This window comes from Mastomys coucha, unplaced genomic scaffold (genome assembly GCF_008632895.1).
Source record: "Mastomys coucha isolate ucsf_1 unplaced genomic scaffold, UCSF_Mcou_1 pScaffold6, whole genome shotgun sequence".
Classification (NCBI taxonomy): domain Eukaryota; kingdom Metazoa; phylum Chordata; class Mammalia; order Rodentia; family Muridae; genus Mastomys; species Mastomys coucha.
Window position 1 is genome coordinate 27,158,579 of NW_022196912.1, and position 17,216 is coordinate 27,175,794.

Here is a 17,216-nt window from a genome sequence, read left to right on the forward strand (position 1 = left end):
AAAAAAAAAAAAAAAAAAAAAGTTTTTGAAACCATAATGGAGACTGATGTGCTCTTTGTTCTCTGAGAACCAAGATTAGGCAGGCAAAGTTGAAATCCTCCCTCTATCCTCTGGGAGCTTATACTCTAAGGTAAAAAGATGTCATCATAAAGCCAGGTGTGGTAGAGCAGGCCTCTATTCTCAGCCCTTAGAAGGCAGAGGCAGTATGGCAGTCATAGGCGATAAACACATATGGCAATATCTCCTAGAACACTGGGCTGGAAGTCTGGTTCAGTATTAGTGTCCAATAAGCATGATGTCCTCCATTCTGTATACATGCTCCCTTCCAATTTTCTCTGACTTTTTGGCCCTCCAAGTACTGAAACTATATAAATCTTTTCTTTTATCACATCGATATCTTTATTTTTCCACTATTATCCTGAGACCCTCACACAACAGCCCTACTGAAATACACATACATGGGAGTTCCAGGCCAGCCCAGGAAACAGTGGAACCTGTCTCAAAAAACAAACAAACAAACAAACAAACAAACAAAACATTGGGAAGGAGAGATGGCTCAGCAGTTAAGCGCAGTGGCTATCTTCCAGGGGACCAAGGTTCAATACCCAGCACCCACATGGTGCCTTACATTATATCCAGGCTCAGAGTATCCAATACCCTCTTCTGACCTCTGTAGGCACCAGGCACATACCTGATGTATAAACAGACATGCAGGCAAAACACCTATATACATAAAAAAATTTAAATTATAAAATCATAACACATGCAAAATAGGTAAAATAAAGTGCCTCCTGAAGATATAGAGCAATCCACAGAACCAGACTGAGCCAAATTCAGAAATGATCCTAATGTTGGATCTATCAGATTACTAGTATGGCTTTTGAAAAAAAAATCTAGTTGAAAAAGTAGACAGTATGCACCAATGGATGAATAATTTCAGAAAGACGAAAACTATAAAAAATCTAATGGAAATGCCAAATATCATGATGTCACAGGTGGTGTGTTTGACGGTTCATCAGTAGACAGCACACACAAGGACACTCAGTGGACTTGCAGACAGCTCAGTAGAAATCATCTAACCAAAACACGAGAAGAAAAAGTAAAGTCAACCAATATCAGAAGACTTACAGAACTGAGGACACTATTCACAGCCACAAATATGTAGACTTGTGGGAATTAAAAGCAGACTGAATGGTGCCTAAGAAACATTTGAAGTGATACTGGTCTAGGCTCCAAATTAATGAACTATATATAGTGACAAAAACAAAAATGTCAGAGGACTCTCAGAGGAAAAAGTAAAATAAGCTTAGACACCTCAGAGTCTATCTGATAAAAACAAAAGCTGGAGCCTTTTGATAGTACCCAAGAAAAATATCACATACAGTGGAACAATGAAGCACAATAGACTTTATTTAAAAAAAATAATTACTGAAATATAGCACTATTTCAAGAAAAGATTTTCAATGTCTAAGAAGACCACACCTTCTATTATGTCAATTATTACCTGCTCCTTTTACAAAATTCACTTTCTATATAACTCATGGGCATTTTAAGCCATTCATTTGGAGTCATACTTTGCCTTGAATTAGAAATACTCGGGAATCTGGAATGCAACCGGGCCTTCTCAATCTCTTTAAATTCTTTCATTGTATAGATTTTGCCTGCAAGAAAATTAGTGGCCTAAATCAGTGTGCTGCAGTGCACCTGCCACTGCCTGTGGGCAAGGAACCACGTAAGAATTCAGTACCAGTCTCACACTGCAGAAGAGTTCTTTTTTCATTATCCTTGTCATATTGGGCTTTTTTCAAGGGGTCACGAAATGGTGGCATGACGACCTACAAAAGAAGGATTTTTTGAGGATGGGACTTCAGTCTGAGTATTAACATCTGATCCAACCTAAGCACCCATGTGTGTTCTTATGCCAAAAGAGTTATGAATATGGGACCTATAAACTATATACCCTTTATATGTATTTAACATATTAAAAAGAGATGGGGGTACACTGACACTTCTCTAATGAGGTCATATAGCCAAAGAGGAAGGATAGCTCTGTGTGTGTGTGTGTGTGTGTCTGTCTGTCTGTCTGGAGGTGGGGGAGTATTATATATGTGGGTGTATGTATGTATGTATGTATGTGTGCATATACACATGCATACATGGGTATGGTTCTGTGCAGTCCCGAAGTTGTTGTCAGCTGTTTTCCTCTGTCATTCTCTGCATTCCTTTTTATGACAGGGCTTCTCACTGAGCCTGAAGACCACTGTTTAGACTGGCTGGCCAGTGAGCTCCAGGATCCATCTGGCTGTTTCCCCAGTGCTGGGTTACAGGTTTATGCTATAATGTCAGTTTTTCACAGGGTGTTAGGGAACCAAACTCAGCTCCTGTGCTTGTGGAAGTAGGCACTTTACTAACTAAACTGTCTACCCAGCCCAAGGCAAGGTTAGCTTTGATTTCAAAGTATGGGTTTAGTCTTCATAAACCCTGCTGTCATTGTCATATACCCCTAAATTTAAATATTCACTTACCTTTAATACATGGAAATTTATATTTATATGATCATCTACATCCTGATATACAACCAGCAACATAATAATTATATAAAACTTAATGCGATATTCAAAATGTAGATTATGTAAAGCATTAGAGGACTAAATGTCTTTTGCTGGCCAATGTTACTAAAATAAAAATTCAACAGTAGACAACAGCATTTGGAATCTGTTGCAGTCATGGGCTAGCCTGCTCCTGTGAAAGGTTACCTATGTGTCTTCCCAGGAATGATCAGACTTGTTTCTTTGGTAACTGTAACACAGAACATGACCATTCAAACTTAATGAGTAGACTGCCCTCTATAGTTTGCTTTTACACACATTATGGAGCGTAAAACAGGATGAACAAGCATTAACTTGTTGTGTAGGGACAAAAACAGTGCTAGCATCTTATTTGTATGTGACTTTTGGTGAAGACATAACTTTAAACTTTAAAGAAAGTAACAACAATCATAAGTTTAATCAACAACTATGTCACATGTCCCTATTTCTAGGGAATTAGAGAATTAGGGAACTACTGAATTTTTACATTTTGGGATACATAGTAATGACTATGTTCTTAACTTGTGGACCACAGAACCCAGTTAAAAATACTGCAATCTAGTAATTCTTGAAAAAATTTTAAAACTTATCATGCTCACTTTATCAGAACACATAATATAGAAAATATTAGTATGGCCCCTGTATAAAGAGGGCACACAAAATCAAGTAGCATTTCATTTGCCTGTTTGGTCTAGTTCAAACAGGGACTCATGTAGCCCAGGTTGACCTGGAACTCAAGTGTGTGCCACCATGCCAAACCTCTGCATTCCATATTTTTTTCCATGTATAAGAAACAAACCATAAAGAGTTGTTGATACCTCCAAAGAACTTGCATCTGTATCATTTAGATATGTTGATGTTGGAGATATATATATGAAATTAAGACTAAGAAATCTTTTATTAATTAAAAATAATTCTATATTTGAAATATCTTTTATTTAAAAATTCTATTTTCCAAAACAAAAACTTACATACTGTTTTATATTTTTGTAATTTTCTTTAATGTCTTGCTTAAAATAAAAGTTTTTTAGCCTGTTTCTGCATATAATCTGCTTTGATTTGTTGTAATTGAAAAAGCTGAAAAATGCACACTGCATGAATATTAGGAAAGAAGCATTTTAACAGCCTTCTCACATCACTGTGAATATTCTTTTTAATAACTGTTTGTATTTTGTGACTTCTGTAGAGGTCAGAAGTCAACTTTCAGGAATGGTTATCTTCCATGGTGACCTCAGGGACTGAAATAAAGTTGTCAGGCTTGTGTGGCAAGCTGTTTTCTCTGCAGATCAACCTCGAGGGGCCCAGTGTGCATATTTTTATTTGACACTTTATTCAAAGTTAACAAATGATTGTTTCCTTTTTGCTTGCTTTTATTTTTAGTTTATTTTATGTATTTGGGTGTTCTGCCTGCATGTTATGCCAACATGTGCTTACTTGGTACCTACAAAGGTACCAAGCATCAGATCCCCTGGAACTGGAATTGTAGACAATTGTAAGCTGCCATATGTTTGCTGATAATCAAACCATGTCCTCTGAGAGAGTACCTGCAGCCAGTGCTCTTAACCACTGAGCCCTCTTTCCATCCCAAGTTCCTTATGTTAGCCATAATATGGAATCTAAAGCCACACCAGAAAACATTTAGAATGAATCTTTTCCCTGTGTATGACTTCAAAGCCGAATGAATTGGTTATCTGGGAGGAATATAGTCTGAGGCATATATAAGGTCTTCCAAGAACTTATACATCTCAATATATAATGCCAAGGCTCACATTCACTAATAGTACTGCCTGTCTAGCCAGCACAGTCTGGGTAGTCAGACATGTGAGTTTTCCAAAAGTCAAATATCTGTTGGAAAGTTACATCTTATCTCTAGAAGTAAACCCTGTTATCATCACTTCATTCATTTTCCAGAAAATGTCTGCCAGCCAAAATTTAATAACCATGGTTTGCAAACCATTCTTTCAGGTAAAAATGCTGTCTCAGGAAAAGAACAAAGCTAGCCTGTTCAGCTCTCAATTTAGCAGCCATACTTCATTTCACCACACAGCAGAAGTCTCTTCCATGTGCTTTCATTTGTCAAATATTACAATGGTTTGCTATGCTAAAGGAACATGACTTAAAAAATATTTTTCTATGGTTTATTGTTATTTCTGCATATGTGTGTCTGTGTACATGTATCATGTGTGTGTAAGTCCCTTGGAGGCTAGAAGAAAGCATTTGATCCTCTGGAGTGGGAGTTACAGGCAGTTATAAGCCACCTGGCATGGGAATCAAACCTGGGTCCTCTGAAAGTGCAGCACATTCTCCTAAATACCTAGGCCCCATTTTGTGGTTGTTTTGCTTTGCTTTTTAAGATGTAGCCCAGGGTGGTCTTGAACTTGAAATCCTCCTGCCTCAGCTTTCTGATTGCTGGGATTACAGGAATGTGCCTACATGCCCATCCCTAAGTTGAACAATTCTTGAGTACAGCTACATATATAAGATATACAGAGAGGCTGTAGACTGATACTAAAGAAGGAATCACTCCTCTGCACTCCTAAAAGTCAGGTCCTTTCCATGCCAGGAGAGAAGAAAGGTTCATTCTGATTGGCCTAGGCTGTCTCTGGACTATCAGCAACCTTACTGCTAGGAGTAAGATGAACCATTTTCTGTACAAGGAGGGTCAAGGTGAGAAAGATGGTAACAATGGATAGCTCTAATTAACAAGCCAGAATTGAGAATAAGAACAATTATGTTCTTATGTACTGCAGCAATTCAAGTGCAAGGCCTTGAAGGAGATATCATATGCATAAAGAGCACAGAGTAGGACAGCAGAAATCCAGGCTCAGGGGAGTTTTCCCTGGCTTCCCTCATTTGAGGCCTTGAGAGAACCTGAACAAGGGTCTGAACTTGAAGGCATGGGGGAACAATGCCAAGCCTACAAACACGGACCAGCATTGGAGCCACAGCATCATAGGGCTACAAGGATGATTAGTGTGACCTTAAAGCTGTCCCTACCAAGAGTTAGAAGGCTTTGGGGACTCTTCTCAGAATCTACTATAAAACACAGGTAGAAGACCTATGCATATTGAATTTCTATATATTGGGTTGAATATTAAATTTCTCCCTGACTTGGACATATGGAGACTCACATTAGTTCTAATAAAATGCCTCTCAAAATGAAAAATTTCCTTGATGGCATGAAAATAAAGGCTTCTTTGAAATGGTGGGTACTGGACACAGGGCCTTACACATGCTGAGCAAATGTTCTACCACTGAACTACATCCTTTTTTTTTATAATTTTTAAAAGTTGTATAGGTGTGTGCAGAGATGCAAATACATGCATGTGGAAGCCAGAGATCAACTTTGGGTGTCATTCCTCAGGAGACATCCTCCTTGCTCTCGGATACCAGGTCTCTCATAGGGACCTGAAGCTCATTGATTAAGCTAGACTGGCAGACCAGTGAACCCCAAAGACAAAGAAGAAGGAAGGCTTGCTCTGCTTCGCCTGCTTGCCTTGTGGGACTGAGTAACTGCTGGATCCTTGGACTTCTATTCACAGCTGTTGCCAACCATTGTTGGGAGTTGATTGTTGGGAGCTGGACTACATACTGTAAGTCATCAATAAATTCCTTTACTACATAGAGACTACAAGTCACAGACTAATAAGTTCTGTGACTCTAGAGAACCCTAACAAATACATACACCCACATAAAAACTTCATTAATAAATTACTTGAGAGGATCAGAGCCAGTCCCACAACACCTAGAGGAAGCTCCACTTCCAGTGCTCTAACATGCCCAGGAGGACTGTACTGGCTGGTTTTGTGTCATCTTGACACAAGCTGGAGTTATCACAGAGAAAGGAGCTTCAGTTGGGGAAGTACCTCCATGAGATCCAGCTGTGGGGTATTTTCTCAATTAGTGATCAAGTGGGGGAGGGCCCCTTGTGGGTAGTGCCATCCCTGGGCTGGAAGTTTTGGGTTCTATAAGAGAGCAGGCTGAGCAAGCCAGGGGAAGCAAGCCAATAAGGAACATCCCTCCATGGCCTCTGCATCAACTCCTGGTTCCTGACCTGCTTAAGTTCCAATCCTGACTTCCTTTGGTGATAAACAGCAATGTGGAAGTAAGCTGAATAAACCACAACTTGCATCTTGGTCATGATGATTGTGCAGGAATAGAAACCCTTACTAAGACAAAGACATAACATCTGTCCCAACACCAGGAGAAACTGGGACCAGCAGGACCCAGGCATGCAGCAACTCCACTTGCCCAGTGGCACGGGTTCCTTCCAGTCTGTCTGGACTGGTGCTCTGAGAAGACCTTGGGTGCAAATTTTGCAGCCAGTCCCACAACACCCAAAGGAAGCTCCACTCCCGGGAGCTCTAAAGGGCCTAGGATCACAGGATCCCAGAATCACAGGATCACAGAGACAGTTTGACTCTGAGGAGTTCTGAGGAGTTCTGTGATCAACCAGGATCACAGGTAGGACAGGCCCCAGTCAGATTTAGCCAGGGCAGGTAGTACTAGAGATAACCAGATGGGTGGAGGCAAGTGTAAGAACATAAGCAACAGAAACCAAGGTTACTTGGCATTATCAGAACCCAATTCTCTCACCATAGCAAGTCCTGGACACACCATCACACCAGACAAGAAAGATTCAGATCTAAAATCACTTCTCACGATGATGATACAGGACTTACAGAAGGACATAAATAACTCCCTCAAAGAAATACAGGAGAACACAGGTAATCAGCTAGAAGCCCTTAAAGAGGAAACACAAAAATCGTTTAAAGAATTACAGGAAAACACAATCAAACAGGTGAAGGAAATGAACAAAATCATCCAGGATCTAAGAATGGAAATAGAAACAATAAAGAAATCACAAAGGGAGATAACCGTGGAGTTAGAAAACCTAGGAAAGAGATCAGGAGTCATAGATGCAAACTTCACTAACAGAATACAAGAGATGGAATAGAGAATCTCAGGGGCAGAAGACACCATAGAAAACATTGACACAACAGTCAAAGAAAATACAAAAAGCAAAAAGATCCTAACCAAAAACATACAGGAAATCCAGGACACATTGAAAAGACCAAACCTAAGGATAATTGGTATAGAAGAGAGTGAAGACTCCCAACTTAAAGGGCCAATAAATATCTTCAACAAAATTATAGAAAAAAAACTTCCCTAACCTAAAGAGAGAGATACCCATGAACATACAAGCCTGCAGAACTCCAAATAGACTGGACCAGAAAAGAAATTTCTCCCGTCACATAATAATCAAAATACTAAATGCATTAAACGAAGAACGAGTTTTAAAAGCAGTAAGATCAAGTAACTTATAAAGGCAGGCCTATCAGAATTATACGGGACTTCTCACCAGAGACTATGAAAGCCAGAAGATCCTGGGCAGATGTCATACAGACCCTAAGAGAACACAAATACCAGCCTAGGCTACTATACCCAGCAAAACTCTCAATTACCATAGATGGAGAAAACAAGATATTCCATGACAAAACAAAATTTACACAATATCTTTCCACAAATCCAGTCCTACAAAGGATAATAGATGGAAAACATCAACATAAGGAGCAAAACTACACCCTAGAAGAAGCAAGAAAGTAATCTTTCAACAAACCCACACAAACCTAATTCCACCTAATGTCTGTGCCACCCTCTAAGCAGAACAACAAAAATAACAGGAAATAGTAATTATTTTTTCTTAATTTCTTAATATGAAAATTAATATTACCAATATATCCTAATTGACTGAAATCCAAAATTATGAGGAATTAGAAATTTGTTGGCTGTCATCCACTGGTCTCTCTAATTTGGTAATTGGAGAAATAGGTCCAATATTGTACAATCCATATACACTTTCTGCTTTTTTGTACAAGACAGTGTCTTGCTGGGTTCCACATAATGGTCTTGAAATCAGGAATCCTATCTCAGCCTCTCTATTAGTAGGATTGTTTATTTGATGTTTTTACACTATACTATGGTTTTCAGAACAGCTTACATATTTCAAAAGATTATACAGCCAAAGGAAATGTAGACAATTAACTTGGGAGGTGGCTTGCAAGAGAACAACAGAAAGTGAGACTGAATGCTTTGCTTGATATTTGTAACTATTGTATCAAAGTTTGAAGAAGATGACTTTATAAGTTACTCTTTCTCTGAGATGAATGCTTTTCAAAATCACCACAGCCAATGAACCAGATTCTTACCCTCACCTAATGTCTGTGCCACCCTCCAAGCAGAACCATTGTTCATTGAAACAGTTGGTGAATGACTTCATGGATAGACCATCTTAATACACACACCATTTCTTAAATAAATGTAACCTATTCTCTGTGGGCTGAGAATAAAGTCGCTCACTGAAGTCAAATAGCTTTGACCATAGCAGGAAATCTGTATCCAAAAATTGTGCCTACAATACACTCCTTGGTGCAGCAGAACTGTCAACTCTCAGCTTAGCTATGATGGAGGTAAAATACTTTGGTGATGTGAGGGTCACTGAAGTACAGCCTTATTACAATGAAATCCAATGTCTAAAAATTGTTCTTATTTTGGACTTGTACCACAGTAATAGCCAAGATTTTAAACTCTACTAAATACAAAGCAAACAAACAAAAAGACTTTATCTATTTATCTATTTATGTCCATTTAAAAAATACTAGTAGTGATGTGATATTTTAAAATATACAGTTAATATGTTTGGAGTTATTTCAAATTTATATTGAGACAAATGTTTGTATTTTCTTTTTTTTTTTAGATATTTTCTTTATTTACATGTAAATTTCTCCTTTCCCATTTTCTCCTCCAAAAAACAAACAAACAAAAACAGCAAGAACAAACCCCTGTTGCCTCCCCCTCCCCATGCCTGCCACCCCACCCTCTCCCACTTATTGGCCCTGGCATTCCCCTACACTGGGGCACAGAACCTTCACAGGGCCAAGGTCCTCTCCTCCTACTGATGATTGAATTTGCAATCCTCTACTATGCACATGCTGCCAGAACAATCAGACCCACCATGTGCAGTCCTTGGTTGGTGGTTGAGACCCTGGGAGCTCTGAGGGTACTAGTTAGTTCATATTGTTGTTCATCCTAAGGGGCTGCAAACCCTTCAGCTCCATAGGTCCTTTCTCTAATTCCTTCATTGGGGACTGTGTACTCAGTTCAATGAATGGCTGTGAGCCTCTACATCTGTATTAGTCAGGTACTGTCAGAGCCTCTCAGGAGATAGCTATATTTAGACTGGCTTGTCCTTCCTTCAGTCTCTGCTCCATAGTTAATCTCTGCAACTCCTTCAGTGGGTATTTGATTCCCCCTTTTAAGAAGGAATGAAATGTCCACCTTTTGGTCTTCCTACTTCTTGAGTTTCTTGTGGTTTGTGGGTTGTTCTTCCTGTATTCCACACTTCTGGGCTAAATGTATGTATTTTCAGTATTGCTGTAGACAAGCATCTACATAAGACTGTTCAATTGATTGTTAGGTTTTGTTTTGTTTTGTTTTGTTTTCTGAGACAGGGTTTCTCTGTGTAGCCCTGGCTGTCCTGAAACTCACTCTGTAGACCAGACTGGCCTCCAACTCAGAAATCTGCCTGTCTCTGCCTCCCAAGTGCTGGGTTTAAAGGCGTGCGCCACCACCACCCAGCTGATTATTGTTTTATATCAAACAATTTTCATAATACTCATTTTTATTGTTACAATATTTTATAAATTTTAAAGACTATGACAAAATTTAAAAAAGCAAAAAGTAAAAATAAATAAATAAATAAATTACTTGAATACAACCATAATTTTTTTTTAGACAGTCCTGGATGTGGTACTGCAGACAGAGACAGATGAATCTTTGTGAATCCAAGGTCAGCCTGGCCTACATAGTGTGAGCTTCAGGACAGCTAACCAAAACTATACAGTGAGATCCTGTCTCAAAAAGTGAGGCAGGAGTAGAGCATAGGTTTAGCAGTAGTTAAGAGCACATATTGCCCTTCCAGAAGTCCTGAGTTCAGATTCCAGCACTCATGTTAGGCAGATCACAACAGCCTATAACTCTAGGTTCAAAGGATCCAATACATTCTTTTGACTTCTGTGGGCACTCACATTCAGATATCCCCCATACAGAACATGTGTATACACATATATAAACTTTAAAAGAAATCTAAAAAAATTGGTGACTATAGTTAATATTAGTGGTCTATATTATTTAAAATTGTTGTAAGTGTTTTCTTTAAACAGTGGTAAGTGGAGCCAGTAAGACAGCTCAGGAGTAACAGTGCTTGCCACCCAAGCTTGATCCCTGAGTCTGCTCCCCAATGTCCACCAGTGAAAGGAGAGAACTCATTCCCAAACTTGTCCTCTTAGCTCCCCACACACCATGGCATATGCATGTACACACATGCCCATATACACACAATAATAATAATATAAATTTCAGAAAGTGATAAATATGTGAGCTAATGCATATGTTAATGAACTCCATTTAGCCACTTCATTAAGGATTTCCAAATAACATATGACAAAGTATAATATCTATTTTTGTCTATTTTTTAAATGCAAGAGAGGAATGGTTCAGCTAACCATATATTAAAGTTGTTTCAAAATGTAAAAAAAAAAAATGTAGTTTTCATAATCAAAAATTTAGCTGCTCTTCCAAGAATGTTAAATGAAATTAAATTCATTTTACTGTATATTACAACATACTTCTTACTATAAGCAGAATTTGGTAATATGACATATTATCCTGTGGTGGGAAGAGTTTTGTTGCCATGGCTTTTGATCCCATGAGTACAAATTCATCACAATGGGGAAGCACTACTAAGGAAACAGCTGATCCCAAGTGTCCACAGAGCTCTAAGACTAGCTGCTAAAATTCCAAGGATTCAGATTACTTTAAAAAGGAAGTATGGAATTCAGATGAAACTACAGTGTGAATGTCTGTGCCCCTCCCTTAATTCATATGTTGATAACTAATCACCAATCCATCATAAAGAGGAGAACTCTTAGGACATGATTAGGTCAAATGAGGGAATCCTCCTGAAGGAGGCCTTGTTTGTTCTTATGCCATGTGAAGACATATAGAAATTGCCATCCTTTAAGAATGGTCTCCACTAGACACACAGTGTGTTGACAGCCTCATCTTATACTTCTTAGCTTTCTTGGTTACTTTTCTATTGATGTGATAAAAACCGTGACAAGGCAATTTATAAAAGAAAGAGTTTAACTGGGCATACAGTTCCCGAGGACTAAGAGTTTATGGTGGCAGATTAAGGGTACAGAAGAGCTAGAACAGCCACTGAGAGCTCACATCTTAATCCATAGCCACAAAGCAGAGAACACAATGAGAACAGCACTGAATCTTTTGAAACTTCAAGCCCACCCAGTGACACAGCTACTCCAACAAGGCCACACCTCCTAATCCTCCCCAAACAGTTCCAACAACTGAGGACCAAGTATTTAAATATATAAGTCTATGGAGTCCATTCTTGTCTGAGCTACCACACTATCCTTCAGAATCATGGAAAATAACTTTTTGTTGTTCATAAATTACCTAGTCCAAAGTATTCTATTATAGCAGCAGAAATGGACTAATAGATTATCAAGAACTCCAGTTCCAGTTCAAATCACAGTTCCACCTCTATGTTAGTTACTACTTGGTATGTTTAAGACTCTAAACTCTAATTCTCACCTATGTAAATAGGGTGTATAGCACAAACACACACATACAAATTTAGAGTAAAATGGGGGAACACTGTAAAAATAACAGCAGATTAAAAGTATCTTATGACCCAAAATAGTTTTATTGGGAAGTTTCTTTGTTTTATAATATCCATTATTAGTAAAATATAAAAAAATTTATGATAGTTTCAGTATATATACCCTATCATGCAGACAGTTTGGTAATATGAACTTATCAATTCTACTTCTAATAACATGGACTAAGGAAAATTAAAACCTAGCTACAGAAATAAGCATCATAAAATCTTACATTTGTAAGAGCATAGCAAGGTGTGGTAGATGACTAGAGACCCATGCACGCTCTGCTACTCACAGCTGGATGGCTCTCACAAGTGACCTATCTGTGCTGTACTGCCTTGTCTTGAATCACCTTACACAGCAGCAGTGGAGATGAATTTAAAAAAAAACGTAGGGCTAGGGGTATAGCTCAGTGGTAGAACATATGCTTAATATATAGAAAGAAAAACAAACATCTGGTTAATACCAAATAAGTAAGTAAATAAATTAAATCCAGAAAGGTATATAAGAATACAAGCAATTAGTTTGGGGTAATAAAATTTTTAGTATTTTTTAAATCAGTTTTCTCATTTGTTATAAGAATGTAGTTGTGCATGCTTTTAATCCAAATACAAGGAAGGCAGAGGCAGGTGGACCTCTATGAGGCTAGCCTAGTCTACATAATGAGTTCCAGGACAGCTAACACTACAGAGAGTGACCCTCTCCCAAAACACAAACAAACAAACAAAACAAAAGAATGTATTACTACTGTAGCAAGTTTTAACGTTTTTGAAAATGTTTAAACATTTCCCATTATTCAGTTATTATACAGAATTTCGTGTTTTCTAGAGATTAACTCATTTTTGGCCTTTGGTTATTTATTCCTTTGTAATATATGAAGATAGGAAAGCTCTCTCACAATGCTACTAAACTTTTGTAAGTCACAACAAGGCAATGTATATGTTAAGGCTGCTCTGAACAACTAGACACATACTATCACAGTTAAGAAACCTGCCTACCTTCAGAAAATTGGGGTCCTCTTTGCTCATATAAAAAGGATCATATTCTTTTGGATCATAATGCTCTATAAATGCATTTCCCTATAAAAAGGAAATAAAACCGCACATAAGAAAGAGGTACACAATTAATTCTGAGGATATCAGAACTCAAATGTCAATAGGTTTGAACCTCCTGCCCTTCAGTTATAAGGGACAAAACTGAAGCATTGAGCTCCAGTCCCTGTCCCACACAGTTCCAGTCTTATGCTTCAAAACAGCATCAATAACATCCCATCATGCAGAAGATGATGGCTCAGTGGGTAAGGGTCCTACCACCAGACTGATGACTCAGTTCAATCACCACAACTAACACAATGGAAAGATCTCTGACTTCCCTGAAAGCTCAGGCACGCACACGCACATGCACACACACACACACACACTCACACGTACACACACGCACACTCACACGCACACACACACACACAGAGGTACATGAATAAATACAACTTAATTTTGAAGAGAATATACTATCTATATCAGAGTATAGGTTATATATAAATAGAAGAGAAAGAGGCAGACTATTTGGATAACTAGAGAGGAAGTGAACAAAATAACCTGGATTTTTTAAACCAATATAAAAAGTATAAAATGATCTCTTAGTACCTTCTTATTTGAATGTTTCAAAAAATTGTCTAATTCTTGATGTCTCCTCTTTTTAATGTTCTTATGTGAATGAACTTTTTCTACAATTTTCTTCTGGAGAGGATCTGCCACACGTTCAACCCATTTTTTATACAACATCTCTTTTCTTCTTGTGTTTAAGAAGTCATGATGATATAAATACTTATCTAGTTCCTACAAAAACAGTGACAGAAAGACAAACATATCTTCCTGAAGCTTATATATCCTAAAATTGTGTAAGATTCAATTATTCCTAAGAATGACCCATTCATTCAACCCTTTAACTTTCTCCATTTGGCACACACTGCCAAAACCAAGGATACATGGACAATGGTGGCAGCATGCCCATCCTTCCTGATAATCAAATACACCATGAGATGACTCAGCAGGTAAAGACATTTGTCACTCAAGCTGGCAACCTAAGTGTGATCCCAGAACCCACATAAAGGTGAGAAGAGAACAAACTCCACAAAGTTGTCCTCTGGCTTCCACATGTGTGCTGTGGCATGTGTGCTCATACACATATATCATACATATATACATCTATAATAATAAAAAGTTTTATTTAAACAAAATAAATTAAATACACCATACATTGAGAGGCAATATAAGCAATATAGTATACATTGTAAGCGAATTCATCCTAGAAAAATTATTTCATGTCTGTGTACGTGTGATGTGCATGTGTGTGTGTACAGCTGTACCTTCCTGTGAAGTGTTAAAGAATACTCTGAAGTTCAGGAGGCTGCCAACCACTAGCACACCCTCAGAGATGTCTACCACTTAATCCCAATTGCTAATGAGTGCTTTTAGTTTTATTTTTTATATTATCTAAAACCTTGAACTTTACTCAAAATTTTTGAGTAAATACTACATTGAAAGTGAAAAAAATATTTAAGATGCATTTTGTAGCCAATTCTTACCTTCATTATATAATTTTCTCTATATAAAATTGATTGAACAGCTGCATCAGAATCTTCTTTAGCTAAAGCCTACAAGAAAAGAATTAGTCCAAAAATCAAATCTTTAAGGATCATTAGCATTATCTGCGCCTATTATATTTTTATGTAACAGGCATATTCCTGATGCCTTCTCTGTAAATCCAATTTTCTGTATCACTAAGCACTTTTCCAAATACTACTTTGTTCTTTCCACTCCTGGTTACAGCTCATTTCAAGGTAAGAAATAATTCATCTCACAGATGTTTCTGTCCAAGGACAGTCAAATGACTTTCCCAGAGCCGTGTCAGTTACAGCCATCTTCTTCCATATCTGATAAAATGTTTCCACCTTCCTGGGCTAAGACAGATATGCACAGGCCTCTATTTGAGGCATCTTAACCATAGAAGGCAGACTAATCTCGCTGTATATTTAATGCAAGGCTATGCCAGCTTAGCACCACTTTAGGCAAAGCTACACCTAGAGACAAACACCGAGATACAACAGCACAAGGTCTAAAGGTGGGTGCATTCCACGTCATGCTCCCCTGCTTACTTTTTGATAATAAATTTACCTGTTGAGTTGTTTTTGAAATTGCTTTTTAAAAACTGAAATGTAAAGATTATGGATAAAATGAATCATGGATTTTTATCTACAAAATTACATGAAATGTAAAAGTATTATAAAAATGTGGCTGGATCTTTATAAAATTTAAGAATAGAGTATTGAAATACAAAGACATTTGTCCTTGAAGTCTTCTTATATTGTTTTAAGACAGGATCTTATAATGTAGCCCAGGCTGGCCAGGACTCAATGTATAGCCCAGGCTGACCTCAAACTAGTGTCAATCCATTCCTTGTCCCAGTCTCCCAAGCACTGAGACTACAGTCCTATGCCACCAACCCAGCCCATCTTATGTTTCCTAACTAATTTTCCATGACTTCTGACTGGTTGCCTTAGTAGACTGAAACTTTTTTTTCTCAAAGGCAATAGGGACATAAATATAACAAATAAGTGAATAAACACATGTATCATTTGTGAAGATCTTGTAATCACCTAGTAAATTTATGTATTTTTGTGGGGGCTTAATAAAGTTTTGCTGTTGTTTCATTTTGAGTCAGGGTCTCAATAAATAGCCCTGGCTGTCCTGGAACTCACTATGTACCCCAGGCTGTCCTCAAATTCACAGAGATCCACCTGCCTCTCCCTCTTGAGTACTGGGATTAAAGAAGTGTACCCTCACACCCACTGGACCACAATTCAAACTCAAATGTGAGTCTAATATTTTTGAGGGAACAGGATCTGGCTATCTATTCTAACATGTCCTAAAACTTTCCAAGAGTCTCAGACTTGTGATCCTCTTGCCACAACCTCCTAAGTACAAGGATTACAGGTGTGAACCAATGCCCTTGACGTCACAATTTATTTTATTTATTTTCTTTCCTCCTTATGCACAGAGAGTTGCTGATTCTGACAAGACTGTTGTCCTAAAGAAAGATTGGTAGTGGATTAATGTTGTAGCTCCAGACCAAAAAAAAAAAAAAAAAAAAAAAAAGTTAGGTGTATGTGTGTATGTACACACAGAGACAGACAGACAGACAGACATGCACACACAGAGCAATCTGAAAATCTGCAGACACTGGAGAATGACCAAAAGACTCCACCTCCTTTTGCCAGACTAGTTTCTACCAGAGCTAGTGGATATAACTAAAATCCACACACATGTGATCTCACTTGTTGAGGAATTATAAAGCAAAGTTCATGGCACTTATGACTTTTCTTCCCTAACAGTGGTGGAGATGAAGCCTTATTTATGCTAAGCAAATGCTCTACCACTGAAGCACCTGAACTGTCTGTGAACAGGGTTTTATGCAGCCCAACCAAAGCTTAAGAAAAGTAAAGTGGCCAGGGCAGTTGTGGCGCACACCTTTAATCCCAGCACTTGGGAGGCAGAGGCAGGCGGGTTTCCGAGTTCGAGACCAGCCTGGTCTACAGAGTGAGTTCCAGGACAGCCAGAGCTATACAGAGAAACCCTGTCAAGAAGAAGAAGAAAAGAAGAAGAAGAAGAAGAAGAAGAAGAAGAAGAAGAAGAAGAAGAAGAAGAAGAAGAAGAAGAAGAAGAAGAAGAAGAAGAAAGAAGAAGGAAGAAGAAAGAAGAAGAAAGAAGAAAGAAGAAGAAAGAAGAAGAAAGAAGAAAGAAGAAGAAAGAAGAAGAAGAAAGAAGAAGAAGAAGAAAGAAGAAGAAGAAGAAGAAAGAAGAAGAAGAAGAAGAAGAAAGAAGAAGAAGAA

General features: G+C 38.1%; 2 protein-coding genes across 7 annotated transcripts in view; one reads left to right on the plus strand and one right to left on the minus strand.

Moving 5' to 3' along the window:
• The window catches only part of Pfn4 (profilin family member 4), a 44,739-nt gene that overhangs the window by 11,345 nt on the left and 16,178 nt on the right, over nucleotides 1-17,216 (plus strand). The window lies entirely within an intron of this gene.
• Fam228b (family with sequence similarity 228 member B) overlaps nucleotides 1-17,216 on the minus strand; it is a 35,278-nt gene that overhangs the window by 9,847 nt on the left and 8,215 nt on the right. For 4 of the 6 annotated variants that reach the window (XM_031356662.1, XM_031356660.1, XM_031356659.1 and 1 more), the window contains exons 3-7: nucleotides 14,913-14,981; nucleotides 13,972-14,163; nucleotides 13,327-13,407; nucleotides 1,748-1,835; nucleotides 1,505-1,661 (exon numbers count right to left, since the gene is read on the minus strand). In XM_031356662.1, the coding sequence (XP_031212522.1) occupies nucleotides 1,505-1,661; nucleotides 1,748-1,835; nucleotides 13,327-13,407; nucleotides 13,972-14,163; nucleotides 14,913-14,981 (587 nt within the window). Of the gene's footprint in view, nucleotides 1-1,379; nucleotides 1,662-1,747; nucleotides 1,836-13,326; nucleotides 13,408-13,971; nucleotides 14,164-14,912; nucleotides 14,982-17,216 lie in introns of those variants that run through there. The other 2 variants (XM_031356663.1, XM_031356664.1) reach the window with 2 other exon arrangements.